The sequence below is a fragment of the Ascidiella aspersa genome, chromosome 4, assembly GCF_963924565.1.
Source record: "Ascidiella aspersa chromosome 4, kaAscAspe10.2, whole genome shotgun sequence".
NCBI classification, from domain to species: Eukaryota; Metazoa; Chordata; class Ascidiacea; order Phlebobranchia; family Ascidiidae; genus Ascidiella; species Ascidiella aspersa.
In genome coordinates this window covers 33,170,802-33,188,897 of record NC_139450.1, presented here as the reverse complement: position 1 = coordinate 33,188,897, position 18,096 = coordinate 33,170,802, and the positions used below count along the sequence as shown (strand labels likewise).

At 37.3% G+C, this 18,096-nt stretch overlaps 1 protein-coding gene across 1 annotated transcript in view; it reads right to left on the bottom strand.

The window, feature by feature from the left end:
• Positions 1–5,163: 5,163 nt before the first annotated feature.
• LOC146157591 (uncharacterized) overlaps positions 5,164–18,096 on the bottom strand; it is a 53,874-nt gene continuing 40,941 nt past the window's right edge. The window contains exons 10-13 of the mRNA XM_083388266.1: positions 11,132–12,176; positions 10,340–10,500; positions 7,871–7,974; positions 5,164–7,409 (exon numbers count right to left, since the gene is read on the bottom strand). Coding sequence (XP_083244392.1) covers positions 6,789–7,409; positions 7,871–7,974; positions 10,340–10,500; positions 11,132–12,176 — 1,931 coding nt within the window. The 3' untranslated portion in view covers positions 5,164–6,788. The remainder of the gene's footprint in view (positions 7,410–7,870; positions 7,975–10,339; positions 10,501–11,131; positions 12,177–18,096) is intronic.

Genomic DNA, 18,096 nt, shown 5'->3' with positions numbered 1-18,096 from the left:
TCACGTGCCAGCGTTGTAGTGGCTTTGGTTAGATGCCAACCCCAAACGTAAAAACCCCGCCGCAATATTTCTGCCTTTAAAGTTATGTTTAAATTCGAACACGAAGGCTCAAGGGTGGAATTTCCGCAAATTCAACAAAGAGTTTAGGCGAGACCAAAAAGTCCCAGACCTCTATTACTTGCTGTGTGTATTTTGCAAGAGTGCTTTTATGTGCATTCGCATGCGCCTATTGTACTTCATCAGCGCCACTACGCTATATCAACAAAACCTGTATTGATGTAAACCATTGATAGTCGTGGATCAAAATAATTTCAACTGCTTCATTTTTTTGCTTTAAATCTGTTCAAGTTTGTAGCCTACATTTTGACAATCGTAGGTTTTATTTTTTTTTAATTGCTTTCAGGCAGAAATCAAAGTCCCTATTTAAATATTTACGATGTTTTATCTTTATTAAAAGTTTGTAGGTAAAATCACCCCCACTAAAAAGAGAATAAATTTTAATTAAATCGATTTTTGTATCTGGAATTATATAACAAACTATGCTTTGTGACGACATAAATGTGGATAGTTTGCTGCAATGGTTATTTACCCTAACAGAATACCACTTGTTCGATTCACACACAAAAGCGTGTTCTTTGCAAGTCTTATTTTGTTGCGTAGAAATCGAATTGATATATTCGATAAAGTTTGCCTCCAAATAGGTTTGAACTCGCGTCTCACGTTGTCCGATTATAACAGATTAAAGTCGATATCCGATTTAAAGCGGTTGTATCGGTACTCGTCCGATACTATAGAAGGGTATCGTCGCCGGTTCGATATCAAACTAAGTTTAGGCAGACGTGCTTTACAATCTAACTAAAAAATTTATAGTTTTCAATAACAGTTGTTTTAATCAAGGAAATTTTTTTTTTAAGTATTGCATTGACTGCCCTAACGAGCTTTCCTTAAATGCAATCTCTTGTCAAAGATTTTCTGTTGTCCCTAACCAAGCTGATTTTAACTTCCTGCCTTCCCGACAGATTTACTAGCAACGCGACGTACGCGATATTATACTCAAGCAATTTAAAAGAAAATCAGAAAACGACAGAGCTATGGTATATGACTTATTGTTTAATCCATAATAATTGTAATTACTAACAAACAAATCCATAAAACTTTATAATTAATAATCTAGTTGTTGTAACTTAACGCATAACCTAGTTTTTCCAATGCAGGCACCAGAACTTACTACAAATGTTAAAAAAAAAACTCGAAACAAAACATATACCGACTGCGACAAATTCAAACAACAAGTAAAAACTAGGTTTTCTGTGTCATTTTACCGTCTCTTGCTCCTTATTTGTTTTGTTAGGACTTGGAATTGCACCAATTACGCCCGATAGTTTCGGAAAAGCGGATTGAATCTACAAATGGCTTGTTTACGGCCAGAATAAAATTTAATCGACTCGTTTGTCGACTGCTGTAATAAAATTCCTCGAGGGACATTGTCTGAGTCGTTGAGCTTTTAAAACACGATAAATTGAAAAATATTTCACTTTTGGACGAAGATTTTCACCACCCTAGTATCGGACAAGTACCGATACTATATCACTTGGTATCGGGTATCGTCTACGATCCAGAGTTATCGGACATCCCCGGTCTGTATTACGTTTTTTGTTAAATTGTTTTCAAAATCGAAAACAATGTTAAGTGTATGTCCCACCGACAACATGAATTTTACAATGTGCTGTGGTTCAGTCGCACTCCTTTTAACTCGGTTATATACTTTTTTTATTGATTTAACGACAATCAGGTGGAAGTCTTACGACTGAAGAAAACCTTTGTCGCGACACCATTATAACGAAGAACAAACGGTTTTAAGGAACAACACGTAATGACTCAATATTGGACACTAAAAAGAATTTACATCAAAATCTACGAGAAGCTAACAAAAAGTCATGCACAGCGTTAAATAAAATGAGGGATTCAGAGCAAATTTAATCAGGATGTCCAAACAGAATGTAATTCAACAAAGTAGCATTAGACAAAGAATACAACGCAGTCGGTGACATTACAGAATTATCGACTAACAGAGAACAAATTGCGCTCATTAAAACGGACCTTTCGGCGGCTCCGTTATATTTGATCAGTTTATTGCAGGTACTAAGTTTAATTGGATCGTCAAGTTTTTATGTCGTCGCAGCCACATTCGAAAACAAGTTCGTTCGGGCTTTACATACTTTTTTGTGTTTGCTGGGCAAAACCCCGAGCTGTGTGTTTCGGATGGCTTAAAAACAAAATATCTGTCAGCGCAACCACTCTTTAGCGACATTTAGTGGACATTTGTGGTGCAAACTTTTGCTCGAAGCTTACATTTGCGTCAAATTGTGATGTATGGCGCAGCCCTTGGAATTTTTTATCAACGTGGTAAAAATCTTTCGCCTTTTACTACACATTTTATTTGCGTACTCGTTTATTATTTTATGGACTGTTACAAAACATCTTTCTGTTAACGGGGAAAGCGGGATATTAACTAGAGTATTTAATGATCAAAATAAATTCTAATTTCTCGTCAATTAGTTTGCAAAAAATGGAAATTTTTCGTGTTCTTTGCAAGTCTTATTTTGTTGCATAGAAATCGAATTGATATATTCGATAAAGTTTGCCTCTAAATAGGTTCGAACTCGCGTCTCACGTTGTCCGATTATATCAGATTAAAGTTGATATCCGATTTAAAGCGGTTGTATCGGTACTCGTCCGACAGTATCGGTACTCGTCCGTGCTTTACAATCTAACTAAAAATTTTATAGTTTTCAATAACAGTTGTTTTAATCAAGGAAATTTTTTTTTTATCAAGTATTGCATTGACTGCCCTATCGAGCTTTCCTTAAATGCAATCTCTTGTCAAAGATTTTCTGTTGTCCCTAACCAAGCTGATTTTACCTTCCTGCCTTCCCGACAGATTTACTAGCAACGCGATGTACGCGATATTATACTCAAGCAATTTAAAAGAAAATCAGAAAACGACAGAGCTATGGTATATGACTTATTGTTTAATCCATAATAATTCTAACAAACAAATCCATAAAACTATTTATAATTAATAATCTAGTTGTTGTAACTTAACGCATAACCTAGTTTTTTCAATGCAGGCACCAAAACTTATTACAAATGTTAAAAAAAACTCGAAACAAAACATATACCGACTGCGACAAATTCAAACAACAAGTAAAAACTAGGTTTTCTGTGTCATTTTACCGTCTCTTGCTCCTTATTTGTTTTGTTAGGACTTGGAATTGCACCAATTACGCCCGATAGTTTCGGAAAAGCGGATTGAATCTACAAATGGCTTGTTTACGGCCAGAATAAAATTTAATCGGCTCGTTTGTCGACTGCTGTAATAAAATTCCTCGAGGGACATTGTCTGAGTCGTTGAGCTTTTAAAACACGATAAATTGAAAAATATTTCACTTTTGGACGAAGATTTTGACCACCCTAGTATCGGTCAAGTACCGATACTATATCACTTGGTATCGGATATCGTCTACGATCCAGAGTTATCGGACATCCCCGGTCTGTGTTACGTTTTTTGTTAAATTGTTTTCAAAATCGAAAACAATGTTAAGAGTATGTTCTACCGACAACATGAATTTTACAATGTGCTGTGGTTCAGTCGCACTCCTTTTAACTCGGTTATATTTTTTTTATTGATTTAACGACAATCAGGTGGAAGTCTTACGACTGAAGAAAACCTTTTGTCGTGACACCATTATAACGAAGAACAAACGGTTTTAAGGAACAACACGTAAAGACTCAATATTGGACACTAGAAAGAATTTACATCAAAATCTACTCAAAGCTAACAAAAAGTCATGCACAGCGTTAAATAAAAGGAGAGATTCAGAGCAAATTAAATCAGGATTTCCAAACAGAATGTAATTCAACAAAGTAGCATGAGACAAAGAATACAACGTAATCGGTGACATTACAGAATTACTGACAAACAAATAACAAATTGCGCTCATTAAAACGGACCTTTCGGCGGCTCCGTGATATTTGATCAGTTTATTGCAGGTACTAAGTTTAATTGGATCGTCAAGTTTTTATGTCGTCGCAGCCACATTCGAAAACAAGTTCGTTCGGGCTTTACATACTCTTTTGTGTTTGCTGGGCAAAACCCCGAGCTGCGGATGGCTTAAAAACAAAATATCTGTCAGCGCAACCACTCTTTAGCGACATTTAGTGGACATTTGTGGTGCAAACTTTTGCTCGAAGCATAAATTCGTATCAAATTGTGACGTATGGCGCAGCCCTTGGAATTTTTTATCAACGTCGTGAAAATGTTTCGCCTTTTACCACACATTTTATTTGCGTACTCGTTTATTATTTTATGGACTGTTACAAAACATCTTTCTGTTAACGGGGAAAGCGGGATATTAACTAGAGTATTTAATGATCAAAATAAATTCTAATTTCTCGTCAAGTAGTTTGCAAAAAATGGAAATTTTTCGTGTTCTTTGCAAGTCTTATTTTGTTGCGTAGAAATCGAATTGATATATTCGATAAAGTTTGCCTCTAAATAGGTTCGAACTCGCGTCTCACGTTGTCCGATTATATCAGATTAAAGTTGATATCCGATTTAAAGCGGTTGTATCGGTACTCGTCCGACAGTATCGGTACTCGTCCGTGCTTTACAATCTAACTAAAAATTTTATAGTTTTCAATAACAGTTGTTTTAATCAAGGAAATTTTTTTTTTATCAAGTATTGCATTGACTGCCCTAACGAGCTTTCCTTAAATGCAATCTCTTGTCAAAGATTTTTTTGCTGTCCCTAACCAAGCTGATTTTAACTTCCTGCCTTCCCGACAGATTTACTAGCAACGCGACGTACGCGATATAATACTCAAGCAATTTAAAAGAAAATCAGAAAACGACAGAGCTTTAGTATATGACTTATTGTTTAATCCATAATAATTCTAATTACTAACAAACAAATCCATAAAACTATTTATAATTAATAATCTAGTTGTTGTAACTTAACGCATAACCTAGTTTTTTCCAATGCAGGCACCAAAACGTATTACAAATGTTAAAAAAAACTCGAAACAAAACATATGTATTACGTTTTTTTTTTGAATAATTTTAAAAATCGAAAACACTGTTAAGTGTATGTCCCACCGACAACATGAATTTTACAATGTGGTGTGGTTCAGTCGCACTCCTTTTAACTCGGTTATATTTTTTTTATTGATTTAACGACAATCAGGTGGCAGTCTTACGACTGAAGAAAGCCTTTTGTCGTGACACCATTATAACGAAGAACAAACGGTTTTAAGGAACAACACGTAAAGACTCAATATTGGACACTAGAAAGAATTTACATCAAAATCTACTCAAAGCTAACAAAAAGTCATGCACAGCGTTAAATAAAAGGAGAGATTCAGAGCAAATTAAATCAGGATTTCCAAACAGAATGTAATTCAACACAGTATCATTAGACAAAGAATACAACGCAGTCGGTGACATTACAGAATTATCGACTAACAGAGAACAAATTGCGCTCATTAAAACGGACCTTTCGGCGGCTCGGTTATATTTGATCAGTTTATTGCAGGTACTAAGTTTAATTGGATCGTCAAGTTTTTATGTCGTCGCAGCCACATTCGAAAACAAGTTCGTTCGGGCTTTACATACTCTTTTGTGTTTGCTGGGCAAAACCCCGAGCTGTGGATGGCTTAAAAACAAAATATTTGTCAGCGCAACCACTCTTTAGCGACATTTAGTGGACATTTGTGGTGCCAACTTTTTTTCGAAGCTTACATTTGCGTCAAGTTATAACGTGTGCAGCTCTGTGGAAACTTTTATCAACGTCGTAAAAATCTTTCGCCTTTTACCACACATTTTATTTGCGTACTCGTTTATTATTTTATGGACTGTTACAAAACATCTTTCTGTTAACGGGGAAAGCGGGATATTATTTAGAGTATTTAATGATCAAAATAAATTCTAATTTCTCGTCAATTAGTTTGCAAAAAATGGTGAAAATGGGCATTTGCGTTTAACAGCTTTGTACCTGCACCTGGACATTTAAAATCTGGGCCATTTGGCGATTTTTAGTGGGCGGCAAGCTATTGTTTAATTCAGCGTTTCTCAACCGGTGCGCCGCGGCGCACTGGTGTGCCATGGAAGGCTGCTTGGTGCGCCGCGAGCGAAAGGAAAAAACATGTCGAAATAAGTCCAAAATTAAATGGATTAAGACTTTAATGGACAAAATAACGTTTTTAGTCTCAAAGGCTGGAAGTCTCTTTAAAGATATGCAACTATAAATCCCACATAATAAAAAATGCAGGCAGTTTAAGAGAAATAACGGTACACCTCAAAATGTTTGCGCTCGCTTCGCTCGTAAGGTGCGCCTCCACGTTTTCATACGTCTCTTAGTGCGCCCCCAAGTAAAAAAGGTTAAGAAACACTGGTTTAATTGTTATTTCAGTTGTATCATGTAGATAAAACGCTGCTGATAAAGTTCTTTGATAGGTTTCAATAATTTCATCATTTTTGCGATTTTAAATCTCAATAGTGGCATAACTTGTTCATTATGCTTCAAATGCTTTTTGTACTTTTTATTTCTTTTTGACTAAATTGATGTAAAGAAAGCAAATCATGTTCAACTCTGCAATTTAGAAAATTTTTTAGAAAATATCTTTAATTTACGGCCGCGTGACAGCCGTACAACATTCATTGTACTGTACTTTTTGGTGCAGCTAAAAGTTTTTATTTTGGCTCATGGTTTCGTTGCAGAGCCGCCAGGTCATGACTCCCCAGACGTTTCTTGATCCTCCCCTGTTGCAGCAGTAGTTCGAACTAGTGCGCCTTCATAGCGATTTCGATCACTTTCTGGTACAGTGACGTCATAAGAGCCTGTTCTGCTGTCGTTGTCAGAGTCACTCACGTCATCATCTACGTCGTTTGGTGACGTCAGGTGAGGTATGACCTCATACCCGGGCGCCTCTTCAAGTATGATGTCATCAGGATTCGTCTCGTTCGCAGAGAAAGCTGGGTTGTCAAGTGACGGATAAAAGGAATTCGCCGCGTTGCTATGGGCGACATCTTCGTTGCTATGGGCGACGTCTTCGCTGCTATGAGGAACATTCCCGTTGCTATGGGCGACATCTCCGTTGCTATGGGCGACATCTCCGTTGCTATGGGTTACATCTCTGTTGCTATGGGTTACATCTCTGTTGCTATGGGCGTTTCCGTTCATTCTGATGTCAGTTCCGTCGTCAATGGCAACTTCCTTTGTGACGTCATAGGATCCAGTTGTGCTGCTGTTTTTCGGGTCCCTGACGTCATCGACGCGCTCGCTGAGCTGGTAGCGCGATTCGTTGTGGTTTCGCTTGTTCCGCCAAGTCCACATTCGGTAGTTTCCCGTCTGGTGGTTTTATAGAATTCATTCATAAATTTACAAAATGTCGAGATACAGAACGGCTTCTTGCCACCAAATGGTTTGTAAAGTAAAAAAATTGATAAATAAATATTTTAGCACTGACTGTTGAACATTTAAAACGCCGACAAAACATATTTAAATTGCTTTCATTTGCATATCGGAAAAAGGCGCTTTAAAATTAAGAAAACGTTTAGCACCGAAATACAAGTGGAATTACAACTATTACAATTCTGTCGTAGCTGAATTGTTTTTTGGATAACGTAGTTTAAAATTAACCCATTGTTTTTATGACTTGGCAATTTAATTTTTTATCAAATTGAAGATACATTATTAGTATGCTCCAAGGTTTATTTGCTTTTATTAAACATTTTGTCACAGTTGGTCTTCACAAAACGTGAAAATTATAGTTTAGCTCTTTCAGATTTAGCACGAATGGTTGAACTTACGCAATATTTTTCTATGTACCACCATCTGCCCACCAAGAATATCACCAGGATCAGTAGTAAAAGGATGGCAATGCAAATAATGAGAATCCACCACCAGGCTAGTCCTACAAACAACAACACCCCGTAAATACAAAGCGACACAATCAGGGGCGCCCGCAGAAAATTTTCCAGTGGGGGCAATCAGGGGTCCTGAATTTTCAACTAAGGGAATTCCCCTATTTTTCGCCTGATGTTAATGAATAATGACGTCATTAAAACAGTGAAAGTATGACGTCATAGAATGGTGATTGCAAGACGTGATAGAAAAAACCCAGAAACACCAAATACGTCCAGCAAAAGCGAGCACGTGCGTCGTCCACAATCCTGTCAGGCGCCAGCTGCGAAATCACGGTGTACAATTGTTAACTTTAGGCAAAAAACAAACCAAGACCGTGAAATATGAGTGTTTAATTGTGGTAGAATCATACATAATTCGACTATCAGCAGCGCAGTTATCAAGTTCCATGAACAGAACAAGCGCTAAATTACAAGCACGTCTTTCACCACGTGCAATACTAAACGAATATCGTTTTTACCGGCTGTTATTATGCCACGATTGGCGCAACATCTGCGCCGAGGTGTGTGCCACGTCAGCTAAATTACAAGCTTTGGTTGAGGGGAAATAAGTCGTGTCCATTGCACCTTAGCACGTGGTCTTAGAGTATGCATAAAGAGCATAATTTTGCGTTAACTATCATTACTTAAAAATTTATACTTTAAAACGCGCACGACAGTCACCATTATACCTCCTTTTAAGAATCTGCTTCATTTAAACAAATGTCGATGTTACACCAACATCGGATATAAGCGCAGAGAACGAACAGCGAGAAACATACTGCGTATAACTTGACGTTTTTTAGCGAGAAAAAAATAAATAAGGTTTGACTTAGCGTTGTCAATTGTCGAATACTTGCTAATCACTAATCAGTCAACCTAAACCAGCGCTTCTCAACCAGTGGGGGCCATAAGAACATTTGAAGTGGGCCACAGACCAATTTGAAAAGCTAGATTTAGTTTCATTTGCGTCATTATATTTCATTTTAAAGGAATAATGGTTTGGGAGGAATTAAAAAGAAATGTAATTTTTTTGTTCAGCCGCAAGTATCTCACTAATGCACGGTTGATTAAATAATCTGTTTTGAAATATGTTCTGCTGTGTTTTGTTCTAAACCTATTTTAAAGTTTTTTCTTTCATGAAAATTCTATTGGGCCACAGAATTTTTTTGCAAGGTAAATGGGCCACGAAAGAAAAAAGGTTGAGAACCACTGACCTAAACAAATAACGAAAGAGAAAAACCATCCCGCGTTTACGGTCGACCAAACTAAAGACGAAAAACGGCGTTTGGCGCTCGATTTTGGCTTCGCATTAGATTAAGACGCGTGACCCAATTACTTAAAAAGCACGCCGCTTCGAACAGTTTGCTAAACCATGACAAAAACGAAGCAAAAGCGATAATATCACTTACAAAAATGGGTGGTAAGAACTCCCGCCCCCACTGGATACGCCACTGGGGGCAATGGACTGATATGACTACCCGAGTCCGATGTGCGCATACGCAATACCAAATTTAAAATCAGTAAGGCTGCAAATCATACTGTTCCAAATCCGTATTCCTGTTAATTAATGCTGAAGTTTTTTGGGAATTGTATGCTGACTGGTCTATTATTTTTCGTTTCTTATGGGCCATCAGAATAAGGCCTTTATGGAGCCTTATACATAGCTAAAAAAATGCATTCTATATCATTAAACTGAAACGTGTAGTTTTAATTGTGGCCTTAGAGATCTTCGTTGTTACGTTATGTGAGATATTACACCTTTCTCAAAACAAGCAAATATCGTCTGACGGTTATGGTTTTTGTAATTTTGATCATTTTGTGGTTGAAGTAGGTCAATAGTGAGGTATTGACAAATAAGGTGCACGTTTTCTAGAGGCGGCATAAAAAAGGTATTCGGCTTATTTATCTAGGATCATAACAACTACAGGTCTTTGTGCACAGAGCGCTCTGTTATGATGGATTGGTAAGAGGTACAGGCTGTTGCCCCTGTTTTACTGAGCTCACATTGGAATCAGTGCGAAGGGGATACCCCAGTTTGGTTTCGTTGAGCGCTGTGTAGTGGGGTATTTGTTGGGGCTGGCATTATTTCAGCTAAGGAATCTTTGGCAGATTTTAATGTGTTGTTGTGGTTACTTTTGTATTTATTTGATCCAAACAATGACAGATACTTAAAACAAATGAAAATTAAGAATTACTACCCTGTGACTCAAATATACCTTAACACAAAAAACCCTAAAGAATGTGACTTGAATGGGTCGCCTAAACGTTGAATATATAAAGACACGATGAGCTTGAATGGGTCGCCTAAACGTTGAATATATAAAGACACGATGAGCTATTTTAGTTAATAAATATTTTTTTTAATGTCCTTGCCTGTGGTAATTGCCATGCAAGTTGCTTCAGACGAACATCTCTCATTTTCTCCGCACTTTATTTTGCCGCAGACGCACTGTTCACAAGCATTGCTGGTGCAAGTCTCGCACTTTGGATAACAAGTGCTGTCTCCCTTGGCCGTCGCGTATCCTTCCTTGCAGCTGAAAACAAGAGCAGAAAACATTGGGTATTGTGTTTGTATTGATTTGGTAGGCCACTCATGTGTGTTCATTAAAGGGTAGCTTTCCTAAGTTTGGTTCGTAAAGCAGTTTTAGAGCGTCTGCGTAGTGAAAGTTTTGCCAAAACAAGAGGTGGAAGTATGCTAATTTTTTTATTTGAACGCATGACAGTTTTAAGACATGTTGTCACAACGCTGTTTCAGACCGTTCCGGCCTAATTTCACCATTGTCTTAGGCTAACCCAAAGTAAGTGGAATAAAGCAAAACAATTTAACCCAACATGTACAAACAAACTGTGGTCTAACCCTTATGTTGTAGTTTGGTCAACGATAACGGCTTACGTATTATAGGACCCAAGTCTTCAACCGACTAACCGAATCATTCGATCATTTAGGGGTTCAATGCATGGCAGTCTAGAAAAACAAACCTGCGGTGAGATTCAAACTCACGACCTCAAGTCATACCGGAAAATATCAAAAATTGATCGACTGATTCGGTTAGTCGGTTGGAGACTTTTTTGTTTTTTTCTATAAATTGTAAAAATATCGTTATTACAATAGTACGGCCAAGAATTAATAGTATGCTACAACTGTATAATTGCGAATTTATTTACCTGCAAGTATTGTTACTTGAGCAACGCTCTGTCTTTCCGCACTGTTGGTCTCCACAGTAACAAGGCTCCAGCGGTCCGCTGCATTCGGACGAGTTTCTGTGGCAGAAATCACAAGCTTTCTTGCAAGTCTTTCCAAATGGTTTGAAGCCTTTCTTGCACAAGCAAGAACCGTCGGTTTGTTCCACACAAGAAGTGTTTTCACCACCAACAGATTCACATGTACTTCCATTTCCAGTATACCATTTTTGACAGGTACAAGTGTAACTACCATCTGTGTTGGTGCAATTTGCGTTTGAATCACATGGACTTGGTGATTTGGTACATTCATTTATGTCTAAGCAACTGAAATCATCACCAGAATAACCAGTCTTGCAGACACAAGTGTAACTACCGTCTGTGTTGGTGCAATTTGCATTTGAATGACAAGAATTTGAAGCATTAGTACACTCATTAATATCTAAACAAGTGTAACCATCACCAGAATAACCAGTTTTGCACGCACAAGTGTAACTACCATCTGTGTTGGTGCAAGTTGCATTTGAATGGCATAAATTTGATGAATTGGTACACTCATTAATATCTGAACAACTGAAACCATCACCAGAATAACCAGTTTTGCACGCACAAGTGTAACTACCATCTGTGTTGGTGCAAGTTGCATTTGAATGGCATAAATTTGATGAATTGGTACACTCATTAATATCTAAACAAGTGTAACCATCACCAGAATAACCAGTTTTGCACGCACAAGTGTAACTACCATCTGTGTTGGTGCAAGTTGCATTTGAATGGCATAAATTTGATGAATTGGTACACTCATTAATATCTAAACAAGTGTAACCATCACCAGAATAACCAGTCTTGCAGGCACAAGTGTAACTACCATCTGTGTTGGTGCAAGTTGCATTTGAATCGCAAGGGTTTGGAGAATTGGTACAATCATCAATATCCACACACGAATTTCCATTTCCAGTGAACCCGGCATTACAGGAGCAGCTGAAGTCAATGCATGTTGCATTTGCATGGCACGTATCACATGTTGTGTCTGCAATTCATAAGGGTGGCATATTTATAAAGTCAACCTAAAGATGTTAAAAAATATGAGGGCTGTTAAAATCAGACCTAAAATATGTAAAATTGAAACCTGATGACTGTAAACGATTAAAAATCTGAACACGTTTCAACAATTTGACAAACTGATATTAATTTTTTTCATTGATATCCAAAATAATTAGGATAAACGTTTCACACTTTAAAAATTGGCACAGACTAAGTGTATTTTGTGAGCAATACGAACAAATAAATTTTATTCCTAACACAGAAGTCCTAATTTTATCATTTTTTTATTTAAAGTATCGAATATCCAAAAAGAATGAAAATATCAAATTGCATACTCGCATATTGATAATAATATTTTCACGTAACAGTTATACTTTTATCTCTAGTTGCTGTTAGCTTTTACTGATTGCTATTATGATATTTACCTGCTGGAACTGCTTTAGTTACGACTGAGCTGCATCTGATTTTATTCTGGTGAGTGTCGTTGATACAAGCTTGAACTTGAACTTCATCGCTGATATTTTGCGTCAGATTGTAAACGAGAGATGTGACTGAAACGTAAAACACATTTGGTTGAACGCAGTGGAGCTGTCAGATAAAAGTTTTGGTGGGGGCAAATATTTTTAATTTAAACAAGGGCTGCGGATTCGAGACTCCAGTAGGACCACGTAAAACTACCTGATTCCGACGTGCGCATGCGCAGTACCAATTTTGAAACTGATATTGCCGCAAACTACGTTGTTAAAGTGCAAGAGCCTAGACAACGTATGCTGAGTAGGTAAACTATGTTTATTAACCTAATACGGAAGCAGCTACCAAACAGAAAAATCAAATTATATATAATTAGGAGTACAATATTTCGACTTTTTTGGGGAAGGGGGCATGACTCCTGTGACGCCTCTTTGGTTGAATGTACATTTGCTCGTCCTGATATTTATCTTGTAATTATCTTAAGAGGAAAAAACTTGCTTTATTTATATTTTAAACAACAGAGACACGTGGGTATTAAAAGGTGTATGCATAAGCTTGTAAATTCACTAAATAAATACACTTTTATAACTATACAAATCGGTAAAGGTATAAATATAACAGGATTTATTCATGGTTAAGAAAATACGTATTAAAAGTAGTACAACATATTGTAAAAACTATTTGCGTTAAAAAACGTAGCTAACATTTCACTCTTTTTAAAAAAATTATTAAACTTTTTTTGTTTTTTAGATTCTGTAAACTTTGATAATTTTCAGTAAAAAAAAAATAATCTGCTGTTTTGTTCACGCCTGAGTGCACACCGACTCACCTGACACGTCTTGTGTGACGTTACTTGAATTTCGCTTCACGCGGTAAAACTGCGCGCCACTGGAGGGCGCCCAAGAAACGTTGACAGCGGATCCAATTCGTTCAACATTGACCCCTGTGACTGCTGATGGACCTGAAGGTGAAACACTTTGTTAGCGTGCATAAATCGCGATGGTACGTTATTTCAGTAAAACGAACGTTGCTCAGCTATAGGTAATAGGCTACCACGGAAAACCTGGTGATGGTGTTTATATTGAGCACCGTTTTTTAACCAAGGAGTCAACCGTTTGACTTTTCAGGTTCGGTTCGGGTTCAAGGATTTTTTCGGAATCCGGTTCAGTTCCGGTTTCAGTATCGAGAAATTTAAAAGTTCCGGTTCAGCTGCGGTTCGACCATCGTTATTTCAAAACCGGTTCGTAAGTTCCGGTTCAGATAAGATTTAATTTACGTTAAATCTCAAAATGTGGGTCGATAAATGTAGAGAATAATCTTTGCATTGTAAGTCATCTAATCCAAGTTACGTGACTTATTAAAAAAAACAGTAACTCAATATTGAAATATCTAAAAAATAAAAAAATGAACGATTTTTTTATTCAATATTTATATTTTTTCATAAAATTTCGAACATGGCGTAACTTGACTCTGTAAAATAAAAGTTGTGACGTCATGCAGGAGCGAACCGCTTTTGTTTATAGGTTCGGGTTCGGTTAAGGTTCAGGTACTTTCAAATTATTCGGTTCAGTTCCGGTTCGGCTCCTTGAAATCTTATGAAAAGTTCGGGTTCGACTCCCTGTTTTTAACCTTTTTTAGGCCAGGGCGCACCTGTAGACTTTTAAACCATTGCGGCAAAGCGAACGCGTGATATTTTGATATACCGGTATTTCTATTAAATGCCTTGAAAGTTTTTGGCATATTAATCTTAAATAACTCATCTTACCAAATTTATGTATAGGGTAATCAGGAGGCACTATATATAGACAAATTGTAACAGAAGGATCTGCGTGACATTTTTATTTCTACTTTGACCTGATGAAGCACGGTTGTGTGAAAGCTTGTCCAGAATTCCACGCAATTTGTCTTTATACAGTGCCACCTAATTACCCGATATAGAATTAGACAAATACGGCCATATACAAAAATCTAGCTATGCTATTTGCTCTTACTTGTTGATAAGCTGAACACTAGAGCTTCGCCGGAACTTGCGCCAATCTTGGGGACAACACTTCCGTTGTAGGAAGTACCAGATGACAGACCACTTAGCGTTCCACTGGTGCCAGTGAACTGAATAAAACACAAGGAATTGTAGCTGTGCGTTAATATAACTGATAACTTTTTATTCGCTATTGCTAACACAGTAGCAATGAATCAACAAATAATTATAAAACAGTTATCTAGTCAGTTGACTGTGAAGGTGTAAGAATTCAAAAATTATTGTCACATATAATTTTAAATGCCAATTCCCCCCTCTTTGCCTCATGAGATAAGATAACTATTTATTTGTTAATACGAATGCGGACACAGTAGCAGAGGATTAACGAAGAACCACAAAATGGTTACCGAGTCACTTGACCCTGAAGGTATAAGAAATTCAGGTTACAGCAGCTATTTTTCGAAACACAATGTACGGTTTTCGTATTAAATTTATAAACTAATATCAAATCAAACAAATACCGGCATGTATAGAATTATTTTATTCTTACGCTTTCGCTGATCGTTGATCTTCTCTTTCTTCTTGCAGAGGTCACGGGGGTCAAGGTTATTCCTATTATGACGCCGGATGACGCAGCATGCCACTCAAAATATGCTGAGTCACTGCCAACTGACGTCACATTAAATCCGCTGATCTTGGAGGGAACTGTTCAGGAAAAGGACAGAAGGTAAGGTGATTAAATGGTATATCGATACTAGATACCGAGTGGAATAATCGGTTGTCGTCCGATACTAAGGTGGTATCGTATCGGTATTCGTCCGATACTAAGGTGGTATCTCTGTCAATTGACTTGTGGATTTCAGTCATGATTTACGCTACAACGCAGCGATTTGTACCTTTAAAAGTAGTTTTTAAAAATTGCAGGTTGACAACTTAGGGTTGATATTTTTACCATGTCAAGTGCTATTCGTTCCAGGCGAGCGTTGATTAACACCCACTTGCCCTACTGGCGAATGCCCTTACGCAAATCGGCTGGTGTTATGAGACCTACTAATGGTCTTCATTTCATGAACTGTAACAATAATGTTTAAATTCAACGCCTGAGGTCGATTATATTGCGTAAATCTTTAGCGTTTATTTTATCAGGATGAGTGCTGATTTCTCGCCCGACTAGCGAGTGACTATTGTAATTCAATATCAACCCTGCAACTTAAGGTAGCTAAACTTTTAGCGGTAAAACAAATTTTGTCCTAAAAACCTAAATAATACTTATGACGTTTTCATTATAATTATTTTTGGGATACAACCGCACACGATAATTTTCGAGTGCCAAGTAATCTTAAATTATACACTTGCTTGTGCAGCCTGCTTTACAGCAGTTGGACAATTTCGACTGGATTAAATCGCGAACTTTACCTTCTGGATGATCTGGTAACACAAACGTTCCAGACTAGTGGGCTGGAAATAATCTAAGGTCCGATCCGGCACCAAGAAACGTCCCTGCTATGCTCAAATAAGCAAAATAGACTAATTTGACACGTTTAAATGTAATTTTTTTAGGCTATTAAATATGCCAAAATTTGTTTTAGCGTTATGAAGTTTAGTTACCTTCAATTTTCAACCTATTATTTTTTTAAGAAATTACCATTTAAGGTAGAATAACTGCATTGGATAGCAAATCATAGCTAAAATTGCGATATTAATTTGGTATCGGATCGGCACCGATACCACCCTAGTATCGTACGAGTACTGATCCTACCAGTTGGCATCGATATCAGCTTCGATCCGATATTATCGGACAACTTTAGTAATCCCACACGAGAATATCCGGAACTAAGCAACCTGCGTAATGTCGCACTTGACCAATTTCGACTGGATTAAACCGCAAACTTTACCAGGGATGATCTGGCAACACAAACGTTCCAGACTAGTGGGCTGGAAATAATCTAAGCAGCATTTAGGTGGTCAAAACATGTGCACGGTTCAATAAAATTGATATTTTTCAACTGTTTAGGGATACTGTCACGCAAAGGAATTTGTGAAATCGACTTAATAATGACATGTAAAGTCTGTGACCAAGTAAATTTAACACTCCCCAATTAAAAGAAGTTATTTGTAAACCTGTATGGTAATAAATGAGAGTTTGACAGCGAAGTGGAGGTTCCCCTTGGTGTTTTGGAATTACTAGTTTGGGCTTCCAATAAGCCCGAAAGTATATAGTTTAATCTCCACTTGGTAAAATCTTTAAAATGCTGTCTAAACTTCGATTGATTGCGGCTTATACTGTTAAAACATATTTATAAAAACGTCAACGAACCAGTTGCTCGACTTGATGTGCTTGACACCGCTTTTCCCACAACACTGATAACAACTGTGTAGTTGGTTCCTTGGCTTAAACCTCCGAAACCCAAAGAAAGAGCTGATGTGGTTTGCGACCAACTGCTTCCCGCACCTGATACATTCACCTGCAACAAATAACAAACTTTTAGATGTAGAAACGAATATGGAGGTTTTTAAGGTTTCGTGGCATCTGAAAAGGCACCGAACCATTTTATCGCATGAATATACTGTTACTGGCATTTTATCAATTATAAATTTGTTATATATTTTAGTTACATGTACAAACGTTTCAATGACCTATTCAGGTAATCTTCAGGGCAACGATATATATATAATTTCGCTAAGTTGCGTTTCATCTAAGACTAAGTATTTAAAAATTATTATAGTCATACTTACATCTATACTTTTAAAGACCGTTTCGGCTAAAACACCCTAAAAGGCGCTATGTTCGTATATATCTGATGTCTGGCCCTTCTGTCGCCACACTAAACAACGTCCAATGCACACATAGCAGTCGTACAGGCGAAACTATCGTACAAGTAAAAACCATAGTGTGTTTATTAGAGTGGTACAAAAACCTTTTACCTAGCGTTAGTTTAAGACTTTGGTTCTTGTTAAAATAGCTTTTTAGAGTCATTTGTGATATTGTATTTAAATTGCAAACTAAAAAGCTCATTTTTTACCTGGATGTGTAAACACCACTTGGGCTATTTGCTCAATCAGGCTCACAATGTGTGCAATTGGTATCTAATGTTCGGCACAGAATAGTAGAAACAACAAACAATGCTGTGTAGACTTATAGACGTTAATTGAAGATACAGTTATATAATGTTTCTTCAAGGTCTAAATAACTTTCATGCAAATGTGTATCACCTGAAATGATATTTACTGTTCAAGCTTTTAAAGATATTGCACAACTAAAAATACAGCTGGAAATACCCCAAAACTAATTTTCTACCCTGGGTACAAACGAACAAAACAACTTGGTTCGGGTCGGCATTCCTCGAGCTTAACAACCGACCGTCGCCTAGCAACGCTGGAAAACCCCGCGTACGTCATAGCGCATTGTTGATTGTTGACGCAACAATTGGCTCGTGATCGAAACTGGCGTTGGTAA